General features: G+C 48.1%; 1 protein-coding gene and 1 long non-coding RNA gene across 2 annotated transcripts in view; one reads left to right on the top strand and one right to left on the bottom strand.

Moving 5' to 3' along the window:
• The window catches only part of PLXNA4 (plexin A4), a 587,111-nt gene that overhangs the window by 270,450 nt on the left and 292,031 nt on the right, over positions 1 to 24,630 (bottom strand). Inside the window, exon 4 of the mRNA XM_056845760.1 lies at positions 7,011 to 7,142. Within this exon, the coding sequence (XP_056701738.1) occupies positions 7,011 to 7,142 (132 nt within the window). The remainder of the gene's footprint in view (positions 1 to 7,010; positions 7,143 to 24,630) is intronic.
• LOC130474227 (uncharacterized) overlaps positions 1 to 24,630 on the top strand; it is a 263,869-nt gene that overhangs the window by 106,935 nt on the left and 132,304 nt on the right. The gene's annotated exons all lie outside the window — the stretch shown is intronic.

Raw genomic sequence — 24,630 nt, forward strand, 5'->3', positions numbered from 1 at the left:
TCAGATTAGAGTCCACTGCTCTTAACCACTACACCACACTGGCTCTCCAGCCATTAATCAGATCTTTAGGTTCAAGAGAGGGTTTCTTTTCCAAGAGCGGCCCCACCAAGGTCTCTTTCAACATTATTGGGACTGTTCCCTCTTTTGATGTGGCATTTACCACCTCTTAAACCCAATCTGTTAGCTCTGATCAGCGAGATCTTATAAGCCAAGAAGGGCAAAGTGCAAATGATGAGAACATTGGGGAGACTCCGCCAAGTAACCCGTCGCCATTCTTAGGCTGTAATGACCAAGAATCATCCACTCAGCTGAAGTTGAACAGAAGGCTGCTCAGAAGACCTCAGTGTATGGGTATTTTCAGAAGACGCAGACTTTGGGTCATGGAAGGTTGATAGGCATTGAAAACTCCCCTCTCCAGCTATCTAGAGGGAAAGCTCATTCAGCAGGGTCTGAATAGTAAAAGTCTGGTCAGCTGCTGCTACTACTGATTATGATGGTGTATTAGTATTTCTACGTGTCATTACACAGTCTTTTCAAAATGTTACCTACCTTGGTTGGTAGAAAGGCGGTACAGGACATTTGTTTCATCCACTGAATTTCACATCTAGTAACAACATAAAAAAGGCCATGCTGGATCAGACCAAGGCCCATCATGTCCAGGAGTGCTCACACAGTGGCCAACCAGGTGCCTCTAGGAAGCCCACAAACAAGACGACTGCAGCATTATCCTGCCTGTGCGCCACAGCACCTAAGATAATAGGCATGCTCCTCTGATCCTGGAGAGAATAAGTGTGCATCATGACCAGTATCCATTTTTATTAGTAGCCATGAATAGCCCTCTCCTCCATGAACATGTCCACTCCCCTCTCGAAGCCTTCCAAGTTGGCAGCCATCACCACATCCTGGGGCAGGAAGTTCCACAATTTAGTATTATGAGAGTGAGAGACAAATTCAAAATGCTATGAAATCTCCATGCTTCACCCCCCCTCCAAAAAAGGCTCTCAAAACATATTCTTTTGTAGTGTGAACATATAAAAGGTAAAAGTAGTCCCCTGTGCAAGCACTGGGTAATTACTGACCCATGGGGTGACGTCACATCCCAACGTTTACTAGGCAGACTATGTTTACGGGGTGGTTTGCCATTGCCTTTCCCAGTCGTCTACACTTTACCCCCAGCAAGCTGGGTACTCATTTTACCGACCTCGGAAGGATGGAAGGCTGAGTCAACCTTGAGCCGGCTACCAGAAACCGACTTCAGTCAGGATCGAACTCAGGTTGTGGGCAGAGTTTGGACTGCAGTACTATTCTTTGGATAGCTGGAATCCTTACCGTTATAACAGGGGTCCCCAGCATGGTACACGTGGGCGCCACAGTGCCCACTGGCACCTTATCTGGTACCCGCCAAGTCCTTCCAGGTAGTTGGGAGCCAGGTGGCGCTATTGCCCTGAATCGCTTCTTATTGGCCGTTGAAGATCTTGTGGGCTTTGCAGATTAAAATAATGTTGCCTTGGTTGTTTATCCTGTCTCTCACTCCTCTTTCTCAGTGTATTGTTTAAGGCACACTATTTCTTTTTAAAATATATATATATATATATATAGAATTTTTTTCATATACACATATGACACACATAACGAACTCGTTCATTCCCATAATGACAGTATAATTAGTCTTCCAGGGAATTCATTTTAAACTAATCTTTCATATCATGCCAAAAATTTGTTTAATGGATGATCTTTCTAAATCTTTCATTAGTATTTCCACTGCCCTTCTAGCTATCTGTCGATACAATGCTTAATACAATTCACACCTCACATTTTTGCAAATAATTTTATCCGTTTTTATCGGACCTTTTAATCTATGCTTGCATTTATTTTCCGTCTACTGCTCCAAACCAAACTATTTCATATATGCAAAAAATCTACTGCCTTTATATTAACATTCTATTATGCACTAATATATCTCCACCCTTCTACTGAATTATGATTTCCACTTTATATAATCAAAATAAAATATCCATTTCTTCTGAAATTCTTCCATCGATCTGCCTTTCACAAAACTGGATAGCTTCACCATCACTGCGTATTCTGCCATTTTATCTTGCCATTTTTCCAAATCCGGAGTTTCTTCTTGTTTCCAAGTCGCTGCCAATACTATCCTTGCTGCTATAGTCATATAGCTGAACACCTCTCTAGGATTTTTATCTAACTTTTCCAGCGTTGTTCCCAACAGCACTGTTTCTGGGTCTAATGGAAAGTTGGTTTTTAAGACCTTCTGCATTTCTTGGGGAATCTGTATCCAGTATTTCTTCACCTTTTTACATGTCCACCACATATGAAAATAAGTCCCATCTATCTCTTTGCATTTCCAAGGCACACTGCTTCTTCACTGTGCTTGGACTTGTCTCCAGGTGTGATTGTGACTTTGCCTCCCGTGGCAGCCCTTCGGTGATTGCGCTCGCCGCCCCATGTCAGAATTCCAAAGGTGCCCACAGGGCGGAAAAGGTTGGGGACCCTGCTCTCGAACGTTCAGCCTTTTGCAATAACCTACGTGCCTCCCCCCTCCCCGGTTCCTCTTGCATTTATAAATACAGGGTTAAATGTGATTCCTTTCCTTGTGCCGTTCCACATGTCCCTCGAGCGCCAGCCCACAAATGCATTTTCGGCGCACAACGGAGATCCCCTGAAGGCATTCCAATGAGAAAGAGGTCCGCTCCCCTCTCACCCCAAACCAAGTGCATAGGAGTTTTGGCAGACTGGAAGGGGGCGGCGGTAATGGTTTAGTTAACAAACCTGTGCTTGGAAGTGACCTGGAAAATAGGGGGTCTCTGGCAAGATGGGATCTGGCAGTCAGTGGAATTAGAGGAGACAGCTGTTTAACGAAGCCCCGGATTATCAAGCTTCCAGGATTCATGTGCAATCATCGGCTTCTTAAGCATCCTTCCTGAGGTCCACCCCATCCCCCTCTCCCAAGTTTCTTATGGGATTGGGAGGGGGGAGAGGCGGGGACAGATTTTTCGGTCTTATTACTCAGCTCCTTGAGATTGAGAAAAGGGGGCGAACTCTTCGACAGCTCTTGATGCAATGACCTCCCCCCTTCGCTGGAATAAGGTGACCAATCTGCTCGGCAATCATGAAATTTTATTTCAGGAAGGGAAACTGGGGGTGGGGGATTAAAAAAAAAACAAATTGCAGGGCTTTGAAGATCAACCCCAAGCCTGGACCATAACAAATGACCGTAATAAAATCCTCGAGCCTATGGAAGCTGGAATGCAGCTCGTTCGCTATGTGCTATTAACTTATGAAACACGAACATCTGTAGATTAATATATGAATGGTATATGTATACACAAGCCATACTGTTGATCCGTCAAGACCAATGTGATCTGCTCCAGACGGTGGCTCTCCAAAATCTTTTTCTGGCCTGCTCCTGGAAATGCTTTTGATTGGAGAGATTAGGAACTGAACCACCCTACTTTAACAGCAAGGATCACTTCTTTTACACACAGGGTTCACACGTGACACTAAACACATGGACATTCTGCCTGTACATGTGTACATCTGTTTCTATTAAAAAGCCCACATACGTTCACTTTACAAACAAAACCAGGAACCAGCATCTGGGAAAATGGGAGGGGCCGTGGCTCAGTGGTAGAGCATCTGCTTGGCATGCAGTAGGTCCCAGGTTCAATCCCTGGCATCTCCAGTTAAAGGAACTAGGTGAGTAGGTGATGTGAAAGACCCCTGCCTGAGACCCTGGAGAGCAGCTGCCGGTCTGAGTAGACAATACTGACTTTGATGGACCAAGGGTCTGATTCAGTATAAAGCAGTTTCGTGTGTTCATGGGGGGCTTTTATCACATGTTCAGCTTTACGTGCCTTGCTTAGAACATGAGAATTCTTCAAAGCACGTATAAAGAAAAATCAAGTATATACGGTACACAGATATTATTTGCATTTAATGTAACTTGTGAACTGGGATACTAGACCCCACTGGAGGCTCTCGGATCCATTTATACCGCCATAGCCTGTCCTAAACTCATTTCTTAAGCTTAACAATTGAAAAATGAACCCTGCCATTCACATGACGTGAAATGGTAGGCGCATTTTGCATTCTTGCACACTAGGGATTGGGGCATGCAAATCTTCTATCACTGACACTTTCCTTTGGTACATTGGTGCTGAAATCAGCGGAAGGCCCCTAGCACAGAAGAAGAGTTGGTTTTTATACCCAGCTTTTCTCTACCTTTGTAAGTCGCTTTGAGACTCCTTATCACCTTCCCTTCCCCACAACGGACACCTGGTGAGGTAGGTGGGGCTGAGAGAGTTCGGAGAGAACTGTGACCAACCCTAGGTCTCCCAGAAGGTTTCACATGGAGGAGTGGGGAACCAAACCCAGTTCTCCAGATTAGAGTCCGCCACACTTAACCACTACAACTTGCTGGCTTGTCCTCAACAGAAGGCTTGCATAGACAGCTGACAACCTGTCAACAGAGTTGGGTCCTGAATCACTCAGAGCCAGACAGGTCTTGGAAGAGGAGTTGGTTTTTATACCTTTTTCTCTACTTTTAAGGAATCTCAAAGTGGTGTACAATCACCTTCCCTTCCCCTCCCCACAACAGACACCCTGTGAGGTGGGTGGGGCTGAGAGAGCTCTAAGAGAGTTGTGACTAGCCTAAGGTCACCCAAGCAGGGATCATGTGTAGGAGTGGGGAAACCAACCCGGTTCTCCAGATTAGCGTCCACCGCTCATGAGGAGGAATGAGGAATCAAACCTGGTTTCTCATATTCGAATCCATTGCTCTTAACCACACTGGCTTCAACCTCAAGTCTACCCAACTGGCAATCAACCAAATAGAACATGCACACAAACCTAGGATTAACCCATTCTGGCCATGGTGTGATCTCCAGGAAACTGGCAACCATACCTTCAAGCAAGCTACAGAGGCCAGACCTCTGCTGTTGGGTCTTAGCACTGCTGTTCAGAGGTATACTGCCTCTGAACTTGGCAGTTCCATTTATCGAAACTGTGACTAACAGCCACTGATGGACCTCTGCTCTATTCATTTGTCCAATTTAGGCTAATTTGGGGGAAAACTCAGTACCAACCCCTGGATTAGCAAAGTCCCTTTTAAAGTATGCATACACAAAAACGAATCTCACAAGCCCTCCTGATTTTCCATTTCCAAGTTCAAACTCACTGTCTGCACACCACCGAAGTTCATAAGAAGATAAGTCACGATGGGTAGCCGTGTTAGTCTGCCACTAGCAGTAGAAAAGAGCAAGAGACTAACAAAAATTTCTGGCAGGGTAGGAGCTTTCATGAGCCACAGCTCACTTCTTTAGATACAGCTAGAATGTGATTCTATCTATCCTTAAGTAGAGAGGAGTGAATTAGACAAACACTGGCAATTTAAATGTCAACAGCAAGTAAATGGCATTGGGCATCCAATCGACAGGCAAAGCCCTGCCTGCGTGCAAACAAAATGCATGGCTCACAAACAGGGCAGGAGTTCAGCCGAGCTCTGTCCCCCAAAGCCGACGGGCATCCGAACCAGTGCCTTGGGCAAGAAGTTGGTTTCTGGGCAAAGGTCCCATCCATCCATCTCCTCCACCTTCCATTGTGCAGACGCTTCCGCAAGCCCGGTCTCTCAAATTCAGATAACGACTCCCATCCTAGTTCTCACTTGATAAGAACATAATAATGGCCCTGCTGGATCAGACCAAGGCCCAACAAGTCCAGCAGTCTGTTCACACACAGTGGCCAACCAGGTGCCTCTAGGAAGCCCACAAGCAAGACGACTGCAGCAGCATTATCCCGCTGGAGTTCCACAGCGCCTAATATAACAGGCATGCTCCTCTGATCCTGGAGAGAATAGGTATGCATCATGACAAGTATCCATTTTGACTGGTAGCCATGAATATCCCTACCTTCCATGAACATGTCCACTCCCCTCTTGAAGCCTTCCAAGTTGGCAGCCATCACCACATCCTGGAGCAGGGAGTTCCACAATTTACTTATGCATTGTATGAAGAAATACTTCCTTTAATTAGTTTTGAATCTCTTGCCCTCCAGCTTCAGCAGATGACCCCGTGTTCTAGTATTATGGGGAGAGGGGGAAAAACCTTCTCCCTGTCCACTCTTTACATACCACTCATAACTTTATAAGCTTTCAAGAGTCAAAACTCCCTTTTGTGATCACACAGAAAATTCCAGCCTGGCCAACAGAAAAAATTCGCAGCAGGGTAGAACCGCAGGAGCCATAGAGCACACGGGTATGACGAGGGGTTTTGCCGATCCCTTGACATGAGCTGAACTAATCTGAAACAGAAAATGCTTGGCTGCCCTATCCTGGGTAATCTCCTCCCACAATCATTATCTGCATGAATTTTACTAAAAAGAATTAATAGCAAGCTTCTCAATAGTCACCCAAACTAACAGTAAATCAAGCCTTAAATCATGGGTGTAGAGGGATGGAGACAGCCTCAATCATTTAGGAATGGCTTAAAGAAATATGAATTAACTTAGAGCCTGCAGAGCCGATATAACCGCACTGGAAAAAGAAGATCCTGTTTGCTACGCATTGGATTGACAAGTCCCAAGATTTATGTCAACATGATGTTCACACCATGCTGTTGCAGCAGAATTACTTTTTTTCCACTTTAAAAATGACATTATCCTTCAGCAATCCTCTGTTTGGGCTACCTAGTCGGACTTTACAGCTCCAACGCTCTTCCGTATCAACTAACAGGATTGGTGCGATCTCCCCCTTTCCCCGCGGTTTGTGGGTATTACATCTCCCTGCCGACATGCCCAGGCAATTTCCCGATCTTGGAAACGCCCGTTGAGTTCCTGGGTGTCAGACACACACCCCTAGCCGATTTGAAGCCCAAACCGCAATCTAAAACACCGTCGAGAGTTTGCTATCCTGAAGGCACTTTCCCCCGTAAACTTGGTTCTCGCCTACTTCAAAGTACTTTTGTTGTTGTTGTTTTTAAAAAAATGCAGCTTACCTGTTTGTCAGACATGATATAGAGATGCTCGTGATCCACTGAAAAGGCCATATCCCGCAGTATCGGCCCGGAATCCACCACCTGAACAATCTCATACTCCAGTGCTCCTTTGATAGGGCCATCCACGCGGATCTGCAATGGCAAAAGAGAACGTAAGGTGAAATAACCCAGCTGGGGGGCAACGGCATCTCCAAACGCCAGTGGTCTTGAGTTTTTGAACTCAAAAGGTTCCATGCGTTTTATTTATTTGCTTGTTTTGATTAATTTATATCCCGCCCTCCGCAACCAAAGACTGGACTCAGAGCGGCTCACATAAAACACCAGTATGCATAAAAATAAAAACATTTAAAAACGGCAATTTAAACAGCCCTGTAAAATCCTAAATAGCACAAAGCTATCCGACGGTGGCCCCCCAAATTGTCGCATGGAGCTACACAGGGGAGAAAAGATGAATAGGCCCCCATAGATGGTAAAAGGGGGGGAAATGAGCAGTAGAGGGCTGGGGAGGCCAGCATTTACAAAGAAAGAAACCGCCGCTGGCCTCAACTGTAAGCCTGGTGAAATAGCTCTGTCTTGCAGGCCCTGCAGAACTCTTTAAACATCCCGCAGGGCACTGGAGAGGCTGTTCCTCCAAGCAGGGGCAAGGGAAGGAGGAGGAGGAGGAGGAGAAGGAGAGTTGGTATGCCAACTTTCTCTAACACTTAAGGAAGAATCAAACTGGCTTACAATCTCCTTCCCCGCCCCACAACAGACACCCTGTGAGGTAGGTGGGGCTGAGAGAATGTGACTAGCCCAAGGTCACCCAGCTGGCTTCGCGTGTAGGAATGGGGAAACCAACCCAGTTCACCAGATTAGCCTCCGCCACTCATGTGGAGGAGCGGGGGAATCAAACCCAGTTCTCCAGATCAGAGGCCACTGCTCCAAACCACCACTCTTAACCACTACACCATGCTGACCAAGACCCTGGTCGAGGCCAGCTGGACACTCTTTTAGCGAGCTATCGGCATTTGAGAGCACTCCATGAGTCCTCTTGCGCAGGCATGGAATTGTGCACGACAGCCGGCGGAGACCACAACAGGCCTATAGGGCCAGCAGTCCCCTCTGGGACTGCCAGGTCTCACCTAAGTGGTCCCAGCAGTCCCATGAGTGCTATGGGGTCTTCTTGGCTCAGTCTTTCACTTCTCAGTCTTCCCCTGCTCATAAAGGTCCCGGATTTCAAACCCCAAAGTCTTGGACAGTCGCGCAGGGTTGCCAGACCTAGGCGGGGCCTGGAGATCTCCCAGAATTACAACTGATCTCCAAATAGGGTTGCCCACCTCCGGGTACTAGCTGGAGATCCCCTGCCATTATAATTGATCTCCAGCCGATATAGATCAGTTCCCCTGGAGAAAGGGGCCGTTTTGGCCATTGGACTCTATGGAATTGAGTCCCCTCCGCAAACCCCATCCTCCTTAGGCACCGCCCCAAAAACCTCCCGCCAGTGGCGAAGAGGGACCTGGCAACCTACATGTTAGTCTGTCGTGGCAAAATAAACCCAAACTCCCAAATAAACCCAAACTCCCAAATAAACCCAAGCGGCACCATCAAGTCCAACAAGCATTTGCTTTCGTGAGTCACGGCTTTGTATGTTTGGATCAAATCGTTCTTCCCCAAAAAAAGGAGAAGCGTTTGTCCCCCTCCGGCCCTCGTCTCTCGCACGCCAACCGGCCGGGGTTTTTCGCCTCCCACCCCTGAGCCAATCCGGCAGACCTGAAAGATCCCAACGGGAGGACATTAATTCCACCTCCCCGGAGTTTCTTGCCGTTCATTTTTTATTCTGCCCGGCAGGTTGCTGTTTAAAAAAAAAACGCTGCCCCGGCGCTCGGCAAAGGTCAGCCATCAGAGGGACCCTCCTGGCAGCGGTTTTGTTTGTTTGTTCGAACATTATCCGGGGCTGGCAGTTGCATTTATAGCCGCTGAAGTATCGAGACAATTAATATCCTCTCCCGGTAGCAAACAGATGCTTGGCGTTGGCGGGTTCCAGCCAGAGCCCGGCTCTGAATGATCTCCTTAATGAGCAAACAATGCCATTAATCTTGAAAGATGCAAAGTGCCTTCCTCTGCCTCGTCTACCGCCCCACGGAGCGTGGCCGCGAGATATTTTGCGGGCCCGGCCGAACCAGCAGGGTAGGCGGTTGCTTGGGAAGGCAGGCTTCTAGAAGCCGCGGGCGACCATTCCCCCCTTCCCGCCTTGGGAACTATACAGTCTAAGCCACTGGTTCCCAACCAGGGGTCCGTGGACCCCCAGGGGTCCGCGAGAACTAAATTAAGGTCCGCGAAACAGTTATAAACCCATAATAAATTAATATTTTCAATTAAAAGTTCTCTATTATAAAAACATATATTCAAATATTATTCTAAGTTTAATGTTTAACTAACAGTTATGATTAAAGTTTATTTTCAAATTCTCGGAATTTTTATTTTGAACCTTGGGGTCCCTGCACCGAACAAAAAAGTCCTAGTGGTCCCTGGCCAAAAAAAGGTTGGGAACCACTGGTCTAAGCATTTGTTTAAACACAACATGCTGGGGAGGGGCTGGGGCTCAGTGGTAGAGCATCTGCTGGGCATGTAGGAGGTCCCAGGTTCAGTCCCTGCCATCTCCAGCTAAAGGGACTGGGCAAGTAGGGGATGTGAAAGACCCCTGCCTGAGACCCTGGAGAACCGCTGCCGGTCTCAGCAGACAGTACTGACTTTGAGGGACCACGGGTCTGATTCAGTATAAGGCAGCTTCATGTGTTCATGTGTTGTAATTCCTGGAGATTTCCTGGAGATCTCCAGGCTCCACCTGGAGGTTGGCAAGCCTAGCTTCTGTGAGCCCAGATCTACTCAGTCACGCATCTGAAGAAATGAGCAAAGGCTCAGAAAATCCTATGCTGCAATAAAAGTGTGAGCTTTTATTGAGGTTCTAGGGTCCTTAAAACACGATAAAACTGTGAAACTACGAGGAACAATGAACCCATCAAGAGAACATGCTCAGGTCAGCAGAACAAAATTAGTCGTCAACCGAAAAACGGCCGTCAGCTGAATCTGCTGTCAGTCCAGATCACAGCTGAACGTCCAAAATCACGTTTCAAAAAAAAGACCGTTCTCACCACCCACCGCATGTCACAAGGAGGGGGCCAGACAGGCTGACCTTGGAAGGACCCCCCAAAATCCGTGGGCTGCTCTCGCAAAGGCCCTCTTGCAAACACCCTGTGTCCAAAAATGGGACAGCCGCTCCTAGAGAATGACCCCTAGAAGATGGTAATTATGGCACCGGTGCTGGACTGGATAACTGAGACCCATTCGGCTAACAACGCCACTTTCCTCAGGCACAAGGAGAAGGGTTGCTGTCCAGGTGCTGGCAAATCCCTGGAGAATTCTGGGATGTTGCCTGGCAGCGACGTCATCACGTTGTGCATGGCTGCGCATGCATGCGATCGCCGCTCCAGGCAGCCGGGGAAATTGGCGGCCAACTGCCCAAGGAACCAGCAACCTGGCAACCCTAGATCTTGGGCTGGTCACACGCTCGCCGCCTAACCCACCTCACAGGGTTGTTGTGAGGGTGAAGTGGAGGAGAGGAGAATGATGTCGGCAGCTTCAGCCCCCACTGGGGAGAAAGGCAGGGTACAAATAAAGTGAAATAAGTAAGTGCCGTCTGTGCAAATAAAAATCACCCAGAAGTCAGGTTGCCAAGTCTGGGTTGGGAAATTCCTGGCAATTTGGGGGGGGGGTGGAGCCTAGGGAGGACAGGATATAATGCCATAGACTTCCAAAGCAGCCATTTAGAATCACAGAATCATCATAGAGTTGGAAGGGACCACCAGGGTCATCTAGTCCAACCCCCAGCACAATGCAGGAAATTCACAACTACCTCCCCCCGACACACCCCCAGTGACCCCCTACTCCATGCCCAGAAGATGGGGGGGAAAAAACCTTCTAGGATACCTGGCCAATTTGGCCTTGAGGGAAATTCCCTCCTGTCCCCAAAGTGGTGATCGGCATTTCCTGCCCTCCTGCTCATGAGCTATCTAAATTCCTCCAGGAGAGTTGATCTCTATAATCTGGAGACCAGCGGTCATTCCAGGATAGGGTTTCAGGTCCCTCTTCGGCACTGGCAGGAAGTTTTTGGGGCAGAGCCAGAGGAAGGCGGGTTTGGGGAGGGACTTCAATGCCGTAGAGTCCAATTGCCAAAGCGGCCATTTTCTCCAGGGGAACTGATCGCTATCGGCTGGAGATCAGTTGTCGTAGCGGCAGATCTCCAGCTAGTACCTGGAGGTTGGCCTGGAGAAAATAAAGGCTCAGTGCTGTACGGATAATGGCAAAGATCCAAACAGCACACACAAGGTACTTAGCATTAAAGTGATAATTTATAAAGGTGAAAATTAGTGCAAGAAGTGAACATCTATACAAATAGAATGCAATAAGATGCACATACAAATTTTCAAACGGAGTCCAGAATAATATCAAGTTCAATGGAAAATATGAATATCCTGGAGGTTGGCAACCCTATTCTAGGAAGTCTCCAGGCCCCTTCTGGAAGCTGGCAACCCTACAAGGAGCAGTGTGCTTAAAAGCTAACCACACTGATTTCAGCCCGAGCTTTCCGGAGAAAAGAAGGGGGGATACTGTGACCCATTTCCTGCAGCAACCAAGAAGGAAAAGGAAGGATTCCCTTAACTGTCCCCCCCTTCCACATCTCGTTTTAATCCCGGCCCATGTGAGCAATTGGAGAGGAGGCCCGCAGGAAGCCAAAGAGAATCTGCTCTTGGCAAAGCCGTCACTTGTAATCCAAGGCAGGGATCACCCACTGACCCTTTTGTAAAGCCAGACGCCCTACTGGGATGCAAAATTAGGTCAAAGCCGGGGCCTTCCCGTAAATCAAAGGGCTGCAGTGGAGCGGACCCTGCCTAGCGTAGCGTATAGATTACACACGCCCCAACTCACGCAGGGGACGGGTTCAATGGGGTCACCGCTTTGAGTCAAATACAGAAGCCAGTCCTGTGGGGGGGGGGGTGGACTAGGGGGCGGCTCCCTGCACTGTTATCCCAGATTTTTGTTTCCTACATCTGGGATGCAGACAGCGCCGCAGATGCCTCGCCGCTTGGCAGGAGGTGCGAGCTGGTGCCAACGGACCAGATTCCAAGGATAAAATAACCAGTACAAGAACAACAGTGATACCCCTTAAGGATGCCAGCCTCGAGGTGGGAGAGGAGCCGTGGCTCAGTGGTAGAGCCTCTGCTCGGCACGCAGAAGGTCCCAGGTTCAATCCCCGGCATCTCCAGTTAAAGGGACTAGGCAAGCAGGTGATGGGAAAGCCTGAGACCCTGGATGCTGCCGGTCTGAGTAGACAATACGGACTTCGATGGACCAAGGGTCTGATTCAGTATAAGGCAGCTTCATGTGTTTATGTGTTATCCCTCCAGAATCACGGCTCATCTCCAGACTACAGAGATCAGTTCCCCTGGAGAAAATGGATGATTTGGAGGGTGGACTCTGTGCCATTGTACCCCACTGAGGTCCCTGTCCATCCCACGTTCCATCCCCAAATCTATAGGAGTTCCCAACCTGGTTCTCCAGTTTTCCAACTCCCCCATTCCCTGCTCATGGCCAGGGGGGACATGGCAATCCTACCACCACTACTGCTGTTAGTGCTGCTGCTGATACTACTACTACTACTAATAGTAATAATAATGCACTTTTATGAAGAAAGGCAGTATATAAATATTTTAATTTGTGAGCTGGTGCCAATGAAACTGATTCCAATAAAATAATACTGATAACAACAGCAGAAGCAATATCACTATTTCTACTACTACACCACTACTACTACTACTACCACCAACAACAATAACAATAATGCACTTTTGTGAAGAAAGGGAGTATATAAATATTTCAATATGTGAGCTGGAGCCAATGAAACAGATTCTAATAACAACAAAAATAACAATACTATTTCCTGCCTGGTGCTGCTACACGGCTCCCCATAGGGTTGGCTGCTCCCTCTTCGCCACTGGCGGAGGTTTTTTTGGGCAGAGCGTGAGGACGGCAGGGTTTGGGGAGGGGAGGGACTTCAATGCCATAGGGTCCAATTGCCAAAGCAGCCATTTTCTCCAGGTGAACTGATCTCTGTCGGCTGGAGATCAGTTGTAACAGCAGTAGATCTCCAGCTAGTACCTGGAAGTTGGCAACCCTAGCTCCCCTACAGCGACATAAGTCACCCTGCGGCAGTGTTAGTGCCCATTTTTATTCCGCAAGTGGCACTAACGCTGGCATAGGGGTCACGCCGGCTCCGAAGCCGATTCACCCCCCATTTGAGCATCGCACTGTTAATCGTTATATTCCCCCCCAGCTCCAAGGCACGCCGAATACAATCATATCCCTTTGCTCCGAGGGATACTATATCAAGGCAAAGCGAACCGTTTTCAGCTATCGCTAATCCAATCCAGCCATTGATAAAAACAGCCCCTACATCTGATCCTGAAATGTCCCTAGAAGCTAAAAGGACTAAACTGAGGCTGTCGTACTTTGGTCACATTATGAGAAGACCAGAGTCACTGGAAAAGACAATCATGCTAGGAAAAGTTGAGGGCAGCAGGAAAAGAAATTGTTTAATGATCGCCTCACCTTGGAATGTCAGGTATTTCCCTCCTAACCTACCTGACCAAGGACCAAGGGTCTGATTTAGGATAAGGCAGCTTCATGTGAATTCAGGTGAGTATGGTTCCCTGCCTTTGAAATGCTGGATACTCTTCAGAAGAAGAAGAGTTAGTTTTCATATGCCGACTTTCTCCACCACTTAAGGAAGAATCAAACCGGCTTACAATCCCCTTCCCTTCCCCTCCCCACAACAGACACCCTGTGAGGTAGGTGAGGCTGAGAGAGTGTGACTTGCCCAAGGTCACCCATCTGGCTTCATGTGGAGGAGGAGTGGGGAAACAAATCCGGTTTCCCAGATTAGCCTCTGCCGCACATGTGGAGGAGTGGGGGATCAAACCCGGTTCTCTGGATCAGAGTCCACTATTTCAGGCAAATATTGGCCATGGGCCGCCTGCTATGGAAGGACACCCAGCAGAAGGTGGTTTAAATTCTCTCCTTCCCTTCCCTCCTCCGAGCGAGGGCCTTCCGCACCAAGCCTGCACCGCATTACCATTCCCCAGCCAATTGACAGATGACATAATTTTTGAAATCTTGGTTTACACACACTCCCACCGTGCCGGCTGATTGATAAATTAGACACTTACAAGCAATGCGCTAATCAATGGGAAGCGCTGGTTTGTAGCAACAAGAGGCACGCTCCGGAGAGCTCATTTTTCAAGGTGAGCGCCTGCCAAGGGGAAGTGTTCGCCAATGCGCCGTGCCAGAGCCTCCATTAGCAAAGGACGGGCCCTCGCTGGAAGCCACCCGTCCTGGAAGAAACGGGTTCTGAACTTCGGGGGCCCTGGAAGGTTTTCATACCTAGCCAACCACACAGACGCTCCTCAGAAACCACTTCTAACTTTGCCATTTTTATTGCATTCATCGTCACGAGGAAGGTTATGTGTAGGGTTGCCAAACTCCAGCTGGGACGACCGAAAAGTGAAGAAAAAGAAAAAACTCAACCTTAATTACTCAATGGACCTAAAAGAAGAAGAAGAGTTGGTTTTTATATGCCGACTTTCTCTACCACTTAAGGGAGACTCAAACCGGCTTACGATCACCTTCCCTTCCCCTCCCCACAACAGACACCCTGGGAGGTAGGTGGGGCGGAGAGAGCTGCGACTGGCCCAAGGTCACCCAGATGGCTTCGCATGTAGGAGTGGGGAAACAAACCCAGTTCACCCGATTAGCCTCTACCGCTCCAAACCACCACTCTTCACCACTACACCCCGCCCTCCTCAGGCTCCGCCCCAAAAGTTGAGCTGAAAATTATAACAAAATACTGATATTATTTATGATGCAGTGTATACTAAATTAAAAACACTGGGCCTTAAATATACAGGCTGATCAATTAAAAGAATATATAAAAATAGTTGCTTATTTTCCAACATAGTTGATGGTAAAAAATCAATATAAATTACCAATAAATAACCCAAATGCATTTCGGCCTATGTGGCCTTCTTTAGTGGTCATGTATACGTTTACCTATTTTAGAAACACATCTAGAAATACATAGTTATAAAGGTATGCTGTAACCATCTCTATTGTGTGGCCAGAGTGGTGTGGTGGTTACAGAGCGGTGGTTTGGAGCAGTGGGCTCTGATCTGGAGAACCGGGTTTGATTCCCCACTCCTCCACGTGAGTGGTGGACGTTGATCTGGTGAACTGGGTTGGGTTTCCCCACTCCTACACACGAAGCCAGCTGGGTGACCTTGGGCTAGTCACAGCTCTCTTAGAGCTCTCTCAGCCCCACCAACCTCACAGGGTGTCTGTTGTGGGGAAGGGGATTGTAAGTCGGTTTGAGACTCCCTTAAGTGATAAAGTTGGCATATAAAAACCAACTCTTCTTGTTGTTGCAAAACATGGAATTTTCACCATTTAAATTGGCTCACACAGAGGTCTTATAGTCTTATACACATCCGTACAATGCTGTACGGATGTGTATATCATCCATCAGGTGACAGTCCCCAGGAGAAAATGGCTGCTTTGGAGGGTGGACTCTATGGCAGTATACCCAGCTAAGGTCCTGTCTCCAAACCTTGCTCTCTCCAGGATCTACCATCAAATCTCCAGGGATTTTCCAGACCAGAGTTGGCAACGCTATGGGCCCGTTCACACAACCGATCTTTAATGGGTTTGTACCCATTTAACTCTCATAGCTCCCCCTGCCAATGCATCCTGGGAATTGTAGTTTGACGACAGTCATACTCTGTTGCAAGTAGGGTTGCCAACCTCCAGGTGAACATAAGAACATAAGAAAGGCCCTGCTGATTCAGACCCAGGCCCATCAAGTCCAGCAGTCTGTTCACACAGTGGCCAACCAGGAAGCCCACAAGCAAGACGACTGCAGCAGCATTGTCCTGCCTGTGTTTCACAGCACCCAAAATAATAGGCATGCTCCTCTGATGCTAGAGAGAATAGGTATGCAGCATGACTAGTATCCATTCTAACTAACAGCCATGAATACCCCTCTCCTCCATGAATATGTCCACTCCCCTCTTAAAGCCCTCAAACCGACTTACAATCCCCTTCCCTTCCCCACAACAGACACACTGTGAGGTAGGTGGGGCTGAGAGAGCTCTAACAGAGCTGTGACTAGCCCAAGGGGGTGGATGGAAATCCCCTGGAATGACAACTGATCTCCAGATGACAGAGATCAGTTCACCTGGAGAAAATGGCCACTTTGGGAGGTGGACTCTATGGCACTATACCTCATTTAAGTCATTCCCCTCCCCAAACTCCACTTTCCTCAGGCTTCACCCCAACATCTCAGGTTATTTTCCAACCCAGAGCTGGCAACCCTAGTTGCAAATATCTAGCCTCCTTTTCATAGAACTAGTTTCCACAATTCCTTGGAGCCAGGAGGTAGGTGTTCAGCTCTCTCTTGAGGCCCATGCCTGCATTCCTAAACATACCTACTAGCACAACCTGTTGAACAAAGAAGAGTCTACATGAGTGCTGCCAACCTCCAGGTGGGTCCTGCAGATCTGATCTCCCAGAATGCAGCTGATCTCCAGACTTACAGAGATCAGCTCTCCTGGAGAAAACCACAACTTTGGGGGCAAACTCGGTGCCACTATATCCCACTGAAGTTCCTCTAGAGTTGCCAGGTCCCTCTTCACCACTGGCAAGAGGTTTTGGGGGCAGCGCCTGAGGAGGGCAGGGATTGAGGAGAGACTTCAATGCCATGGAGTCCAATTGCCAAAGTGGCCATTTTCTCCAGGTGGTCTGGTCTCTTATCAGCTGGAGATCCGTTGTAATAGCAGGAGATCCCCAGCTAGCACCTGGAGGTTGGCAACCCAAGGTCCCTCCCATCTTCAAACTCTCCCCTCCCCTGGATCCACCCCCAAATGTCCAGGAATTTTCCAACCCAAATTTAGCAACCCTGACTTACATCCACATTCACATGCTTGGGAACTGGCCTTGAAGCAAAAGTGTCAAACTCATTTGTTACGAGGGCTGGATACAACATAAAATGTCACTTGGTCGGGCTGGGTGATGTCTCGCCAGCCTAGATCGAGAGTGGGTGGCTGACTGCCTCAGCCGGCTCGCGAGGTGGAAAAGAGCTCTCGAGGGGCCGGATCCGGCCCACGGGCCGTATGTTGGACACCCCTGCTTTAAAGGCTCTTGGTTGTGCTAGGACTCGTACAATGCTTTAGCAGGAATAATCTGTTTTTGCGATCACTCGTTGGTAGGGCTTCCTGGGCCGGCCACCGTCCCATGGGAATGAGATCATGCCCACCACACAAGGAATGGAATGATGACCCCTTTGGGATCTGGTTGGCTTCTGGGGAACGCAGTTGGCTCGAACACAAAGGACCCTTTGACTAACTGAGAGATGTCATAAGGGAAATGGAACGGGAGGCTTTTGAGTTGACCAGACCATCTCTGGAAAAGAAACTCCTCCGACTGCCACAACCAGAGAGACATACACAGCTGTGATTTACCAAGCACGTCCTACACACACTTGCACAGTTAGAAAAAGAAGCAGAGTTGGTTCAGACCAGTACTCGGCCATGAAGCTTGCTGGGTGACCACGGGGCAGTCCCTTTCTCTCAGCCTACCCCACCTCCCAGGTTCGCCATGAGAGCCAGCATGGTGTAGTGGTTAAGAGCGGCGGTTTGGAGCGGCCGGACTCTGATCTGGAGAACCGGGTTCAATTCCCCACTCCTCCACATGAGCAGCGGATGCTAATCTGGTGAAATGGATTCATTTTCCCATTCCTACACATGAAGCCTGCTGGGTGACCTTGGGCTAGTCACACTCTCCCAGCCCCACCTCCCTCTCAGGGTGTCTGTTGTGGGAAGGGAAGGTGATTGTAAGCCGGTTTGAGTCTCCCTTAAGTGGTAGAGAAAGTTGGCGTATAGAAGCCAACTCTTCTTCTACTACTCCCAGGAGGAGAGGTAGGATGAAAATGTACTAGAGACAGAGCGTGAAGTGACGTTGCAGTCTCAGGTGCTGCATTAGGACACCTCCAAGACAACTACACCTCTACAGCTGACTCCAAACAGACTGCATAGCTTGGAAAGCGGACGGTGAAATTATTTTTCACATTTCTGCTCAAACCCAGAATCTCACTTGTCATCCCTGAAGCCATAAGAGAGAGATGAGAGGAGACACAGAGAGAGAGAGAGACTCTAGCGCACCGGCCTGAGCAATCAGCCTCCTTGGGGAACCTGAGGTAACCGGGTCAATGAAACTCTACCCAAAGTGATTTCGACATAAGGTCACAGACTGAGACAACACAAGGTCACAAGTTCAGCGTAAACACAACAAGTGCATAGTTGCTACACAAAGGCAGAGGGGGAGCAGGCTGACCTATGAAAGGGCCACCCGGGAGGGAAGCTGACCGAGAAAGAACTCCCTTTCTTCCTCGGCGGTTTGCCGAACCAGCCTTGTCAGGACATGCCAAAGTCTCTTGTCGTCCCTCTGGCCTCAGGGAACACCCAGGCGCTCCCACTGGGATCGGACGAGGCGCCACATGAACACATGAAGCCGCCTTCTACTGAACCAGACCCTTGGTCCATCCAAGTCAGTATTGTCTACTCAAACCAGCTCTCCAGGGCCTCAGGCAGAGGTCTTTCCCATCACCTGCTTGCCTGGTCCCTTTAACTGGAGATGCCGGGGATTGAACTTGGGACCTTCTGCATGCCAAGCAGATGCTCTACCACTGAGCCACAGCCCCTCACCATGTCAGGAGGTTGGGAGGAAACCTTTTCAGCTGCCCCCCTTGAGCTCGAGGAGGTCCAAACCAGGTGGCACGGTAGCCATGCCCTCGACCCACGTGAGGAGCTATCTCAATAGTGGCCATTTGATAAAATGCTTGTTGCTGATCAAAGCATCTGACAAAATGTTTGAAATGGAACAAAGCTTCTGATGGAATGCTCAATAGCGATCAAAGCATCTGATAAAAATGCTTGCTGCTGATCAAAGCATCTGATAAAATGTTCAAAAGTGAACAAAGCTTCTGATAAAATGTTCAATAACGACCATAGTGTTCAAAGCATCTGATAAAACGTTCAATACCGACCATTTGATAAAATGCTCAATAGCGATCAAAGCATCTGATAAAGCAATCAATAGTGAACTTTTGATAAAATGCTCGACAGTGATCAAAGCATCTGATAAAATGCTCGATAGTGATCAAGAACATGTGGTAAAATGCTCAAAAGCAAACAAAGCATCTGATGAAGTATGCTACACAGACCACAGTATGTGATAAAATGTTACGTAGTGAGCAAAGTGTATGATAATGGGCTCAACAGTGACCAATGCCAGTAGGGTGTAATGGTTAGAGTGTCAGACTAGGACCTCGAAGACCCAGGTTCGAATCCCCACTCTGCCAGAGAAGCTCGCAGGGCGACGTTGGGCCTGTCACACACTCTCAGCCTGATCTACCTCACAGGGTTGTGAGGATAAAATTGAGGCGAGACTAATTATGTAAGCTGTTTTGGGTCCCCATTGGGGAGAAAGGTGGGGTATAAATGAAGTAAATCAAATAAAGAGAAAATAAAATAACAAAAGGTTCAAACGATTAATAATCCACACACAAAAGCATTGCCGGAAAATTAGGGTCTTCCTACAGGGCTGAGGCCAAGCCCCTCCTTTTATGAAACATTTCACCATACACAGAGATACAAAGCCCACCCACCACCTTCAGCAACCTGTTCAGTAAACTAACAGGGGCAAAAACAAACAAACCAGTCAGTTCCAGATCAAATCAAGCCTGAACTCTCCCTAGAAGCTAAAATGACTAAACTGAGGCTGTCGTATTTTGGTCACGTCATGAGACGACAAGAGTCACTGGAAAAGACAATCATGCTAGGAAAAGTTGAAGGCAGCAGGAAAAGAGGAAGACTCTATAAAGATGGATTGACTCTATAAAGGAAGCCACGACCCTCAATAAAGCACATCCAATTATGCTGTCAGGACCAAGGTCCCCAGGCAGGAAGGCAGGGTCAAGAGAAATCCAAAGTCAAAGACAGGTTACCTGTAGAGTTTGGACTCAAGTAGTAGATGTAGTGCAAGAGAACAGTCAGAGTTCAATCCAGGGTCATAGGCACACAGAGTTCAGAAACAGGTATAGCTGCTGTTAACACAGGGTGGTGGCACACATTGTTCCCACACTGGCCTGGATGCAACTGCGTGCTTAAATAGGCCTCGGCTGAATCAGCTGTTGCTTGTTCCTCTGACCCAGTATTCCCTGCTGGATGCAGCTCATTAGCCTCATTATTATCAGCAAGGAGTGCTCTTTGCTGGGCCTGCAGCCTAGCACTCCTACACTTGTGTAGGAGAGCTCTGAACCTTTGGCGCCTCTGCTTGATTTTTCACTGTTTTCAATTGAGAATTGTTGGCTTTAACTATCTTGTATGGATTTGGATGTTTTTAAGGTACTCTATTGTATTTTATTGTATATGCTGTTACCTGCCCTGATCCTGGCGTTGGGGGGGATAGAGGGCAGGATATAAATCCAATTAATAATAATTATAACAACAAGAAGAACAACAACACACTACACCACATTAGCTCTCTCTGCATTCCACAGAGGCACGTCAATGAGGATTGGTCCTTAGTGTTTAAGGACACAAATCGTAAATATTCACCTTGCTTCTTCCAGATACCCTTCAACGAAACTTTCTCCTTGCCAGACTATTTCCGCTGGTTAGAAATGCATAAGTTCAGATGAGCTTTCTTATTGGCAAAATGTAATGCCCAAGACTCATCTGAGACACAAGGGTAATGTACCGTATATACTCGGGTATAAGCCGACCCGAGTATAAGCCAAGGTGCTTAATTTCTCCCCAAAAATGGAATAAAATTAGGCACCCACGTATAAGCCGAGGGGGAAATGCACCCCCTCCCCCCCGCAGGCTTACCTGACCGGGCTCCAGGCGCACAGGCAGGCGGTGGCCCCCTCCCTGCGCACAGGAGGCCCCGCAGGCCGCTCCTGTCCCGCAGAGAAGGCGCACAGGCAGGCGGCGGCCCCCTCCCTGAGCGCAAGAGGCCCCACAGGGTCAGCTGGCAAGCGGGAGGACCGGACCGGATGAGGTGGGGGGTGGGGGGGTAAGAAACCGCCACCGCCCAGCAGAAGGCGGGGTGGGGTGGGGGTGAAGAAACCGCTGCCGCACAGAAGACGTGGACGATCGCGCAAAAGGCGCGATTGGGGGTGGGGGTGGGGGTGGGGAAGAAACCGTTGCCACCGCCGCGCAGAAGGCGCGATCGGGTGGGGTGGGGGGGAGAAGGCGGGACAGCCTGCCCATCAGCTGGCCGGCGGGAGCGCGCTGGGAGAAGGCCCGGCAGGCGAAGTACCGTATTGACCCGAGTATAAGCCGAGGTGAGTTTTTTAAGCCAAAAATCATGGCTAAAAAACTCGGCTTATACTCGAGTATATACGGTAATGAAATTATTGCCGAAGAATGAAAATGCCCATTTTGTCCGCATCAAATAGCCCACATTGTTTTAGCATGTCCACAACATAATATTGCACGAAATAAATATATCACTCTCTGGATAAAATAGTTAAAGACGCTTTCTGAGAAGTGGATACTGCGTTACCTGCTGACAAACAGATCGGCTAATTGCGTGAGAGATGCGGCAACTTTTCTCTTTATAGCATCAAGGAAAAATTTAATTTCATCTCCCTCTTTCAAAGTGGGAAGTGGTTGATGGATAGCCAGTGGCTATTAAATCTAGGGAAAGGAAGAGGCACATCACAGTACCAGAAAGAATCCTTCTTTCCAATCCTAATCTCTGACTATCACACGTCCCGAACTCTGTGGTAACTGTTATCATCCTAAGCTTGCCGCCCGAGCCCAAAAACCCCACTGCAGCATCTCCGGCGCTTTCTCTCACTTTTGTATCCGGCGTGTTGCAGTAATGCTCAAAAACACTGACACGGTTGTTTTTCAACTCCCTTCACCTCCTCCCCCGTCACCGCCGACCGCCCCGAAGTTCTCTGCATTTGTGCCGCCTCCTTAGAGGAGCAGGGGAGGACAACTAATTAGGAAAAAAAGGGGGGGGGAAGGGAAGAAACTCGTGTTTGCACACACAGATCTTGGCAGCCAGAAGAAGAGGAAATGCAGCGGGGAAATATTAGTCTGTGCCTTAATATCTTGGCAACCCTGTGACGGAAAAATACAAAAGGAAGCATCTATATCTTTGTAGAGTTTCTTTCAACATGATGGAGGGTCTTTGCGGGGGGGGGGACTAACAGAGTGCAACAAGCCTTTAAGACACTGGTTCCCAACCGGGGGTCCATGGACCCCCAGGGGTCCACGAGAACTAAATTAAGGTCCGCGAAACAAAGTTATAAACCCATAATAAATTAATATTTTCAATTAAAAGTTCTCTATTATAAAATATATATATATTCAAATATTATTCTAAGTTTAATATTTAACTAACAGTTATGATTAAAGTTTATTTTCAAATTCTCAGAATTTTTATTTTGCACCTTGGGGTCCCTGCACCGAACAAAAAAGTCCTAGTGGTCCCTGGTCAAAAAAAGGTTGGGAACCACTGCTTTAAGAAAAGCCCTCTTTGGATTCCATGTCCAATAGGGATCAACTCAAGTTTCAGGGTATGACAGAACATAAACCTTGACTGGAACATTGAAGGGATAATTTGTGCCTTGGGTGGTTCCATGGCCCATTCTATTCATTTCATACTATTTTATTTACAAGATGGGCCTGTGCAATCCACTGCAAGCATTCATGGGAAACTGAGTTTTCCCATGACTCTCTGGAGAGGAAGTAGCCATTATAGACTGTGAAAAGTACGTCTTTTTAAAATTCTCCCGGGAGGGGGGGAATTTTTCGAGATAGAGTCACCAAATTTGCAGCATAGCTTCAAAGGACTCTCCTTGCATGAACCACAAAGTTTGGTAAAGTTTGGGACAGGGGGTCTGATTTTATGGGGTCTGGATCAGCCCCCTCCTCCATAGAGAAATATGGCAAAGTTTACAATGCTTCTCTATGGAGGAGGGGGGCCACCCCTTCCGGACCCCATAAAATCGGACCTCCTGACCCAATCTTCACCAAACTGTGGGGTTCATGCAAGGAGAGTCCCTTGAAGCTACCCTGAAAATGTAGGAATTCTACCTCCAAAAATACCCCCACAGGAGCTTCCAAAAAAAACCCTATAGACTATAATGGATTTGAATTTTTCAGTAACCCCGTAAATAAAGCCGAAAGACAAATTTTCCGGTATGGGTATTTGGATTATTCCGGGTTTACTGAAAAAAAAAAAGGGCCCAATAAACCCATTTAGGTTCACTAAATGAATCCAACCACATGATGCTCTTGTCGGAAGTCCTAGGATAATATAATCTAATGGCATTTTTCTGATGCATCCTTTGGCCTAAGAAAACTACCACTAGAAAATCTGAAGATGCATTTTGTTTATGAACATTAGAACATAAGAAAAGCCACGCTGGATCAGACCCAGGCCCATCAAGTCCAGCAGTCTGTTCACACAGTGGCCAACCAGGTGCCTCTAGGAAGCCCACAACTCAAGACGACTGCAGCAGCATTGGCCTGCCTGTGTTCCCCAGCACCTGATATAACAGGCATCCTCCTCTGATAATGGAGAGAATAGGTATGCATCATGACTAGCATCCATTTTGACTAGTAGCCATGGATAGCCCTCTCCTCAACATGTCCACTACCCTCTTAAAGTCTTCAAGCTGTCATCATAAATTGGCTGAATATGAATCCACAGCAGTGCAAAAACCATCAGAAAATGGGGGGGGGCTTCTGTTTATGAGGAACTTACTACATACAACATTCTCTCAGTTTATTCTCACACTTAACTACTCTGCAAAAGGTTTTACAACCCCTCCAAGACTTGCAGACCTACTGCGGGGTTAGCTTTTGTGAGCCTCTGGCTCTTTTGTGGCTTTGGCTGCCACAAATTTGGTGGTGGAAAGCGCCGTTAATTCACAGCCCGCTTCTGGCGACCCCATAGGCTTTTAAAAGGGAGAGATGTTCAGAGGTGGTTTGCCCTCGCCAGCCTCTGCATAGCAACCCTGGGCTTCCTTGGTGGTCTCCCATTCAAGTACTAACCAGGGCTGGCCCTGCTTAGCTTCTGAGATCGGATGAGATTGGGCTTGCCTGGGCCATGCAGGTCAGGGATGAATTATTAAATGCTATAAAGCCACATCCAATTTATGATGACCCTGTGCGGTTTTTCAAGGCAAGAGACGTTTAGAGTGGTTTGCCATTGCCGGTCTCTGCGGAGCAACCCTAGACTTCCCTCAGTGGTCTCCCATCCAAGTAGTAACCAGGGCAGTCCCTGCTTAGCTTCCGAGATCGGATGAGATCAAGCTTGTCTGGGCCATCCAGGTCAGGGCTTTACCCTGCTGGCATCGGCAGAGGTGACAAAGCAATAACTCCCAGTGGCCACAGGGTGGCAGCATCTAAATGGAAGCCATCCATTGCGAGGCTGGGAAATTGCAACAGAGTTA

The sequence above is a fragment of the Euleptes europaea genome, chromosome 3 (genome assembly GCF_029931775.1).
Source record: "Euleptes europaea isolate rEulEur1 chromosome 3, rEulEur1.hap1, whole genome shotgun sequence".
NCBI lineage: Eukaryota > Metazoa > Chordata > Lepidosauria > Squamata > Sphaerodactylidae > Euleptes > Euleptes europaea.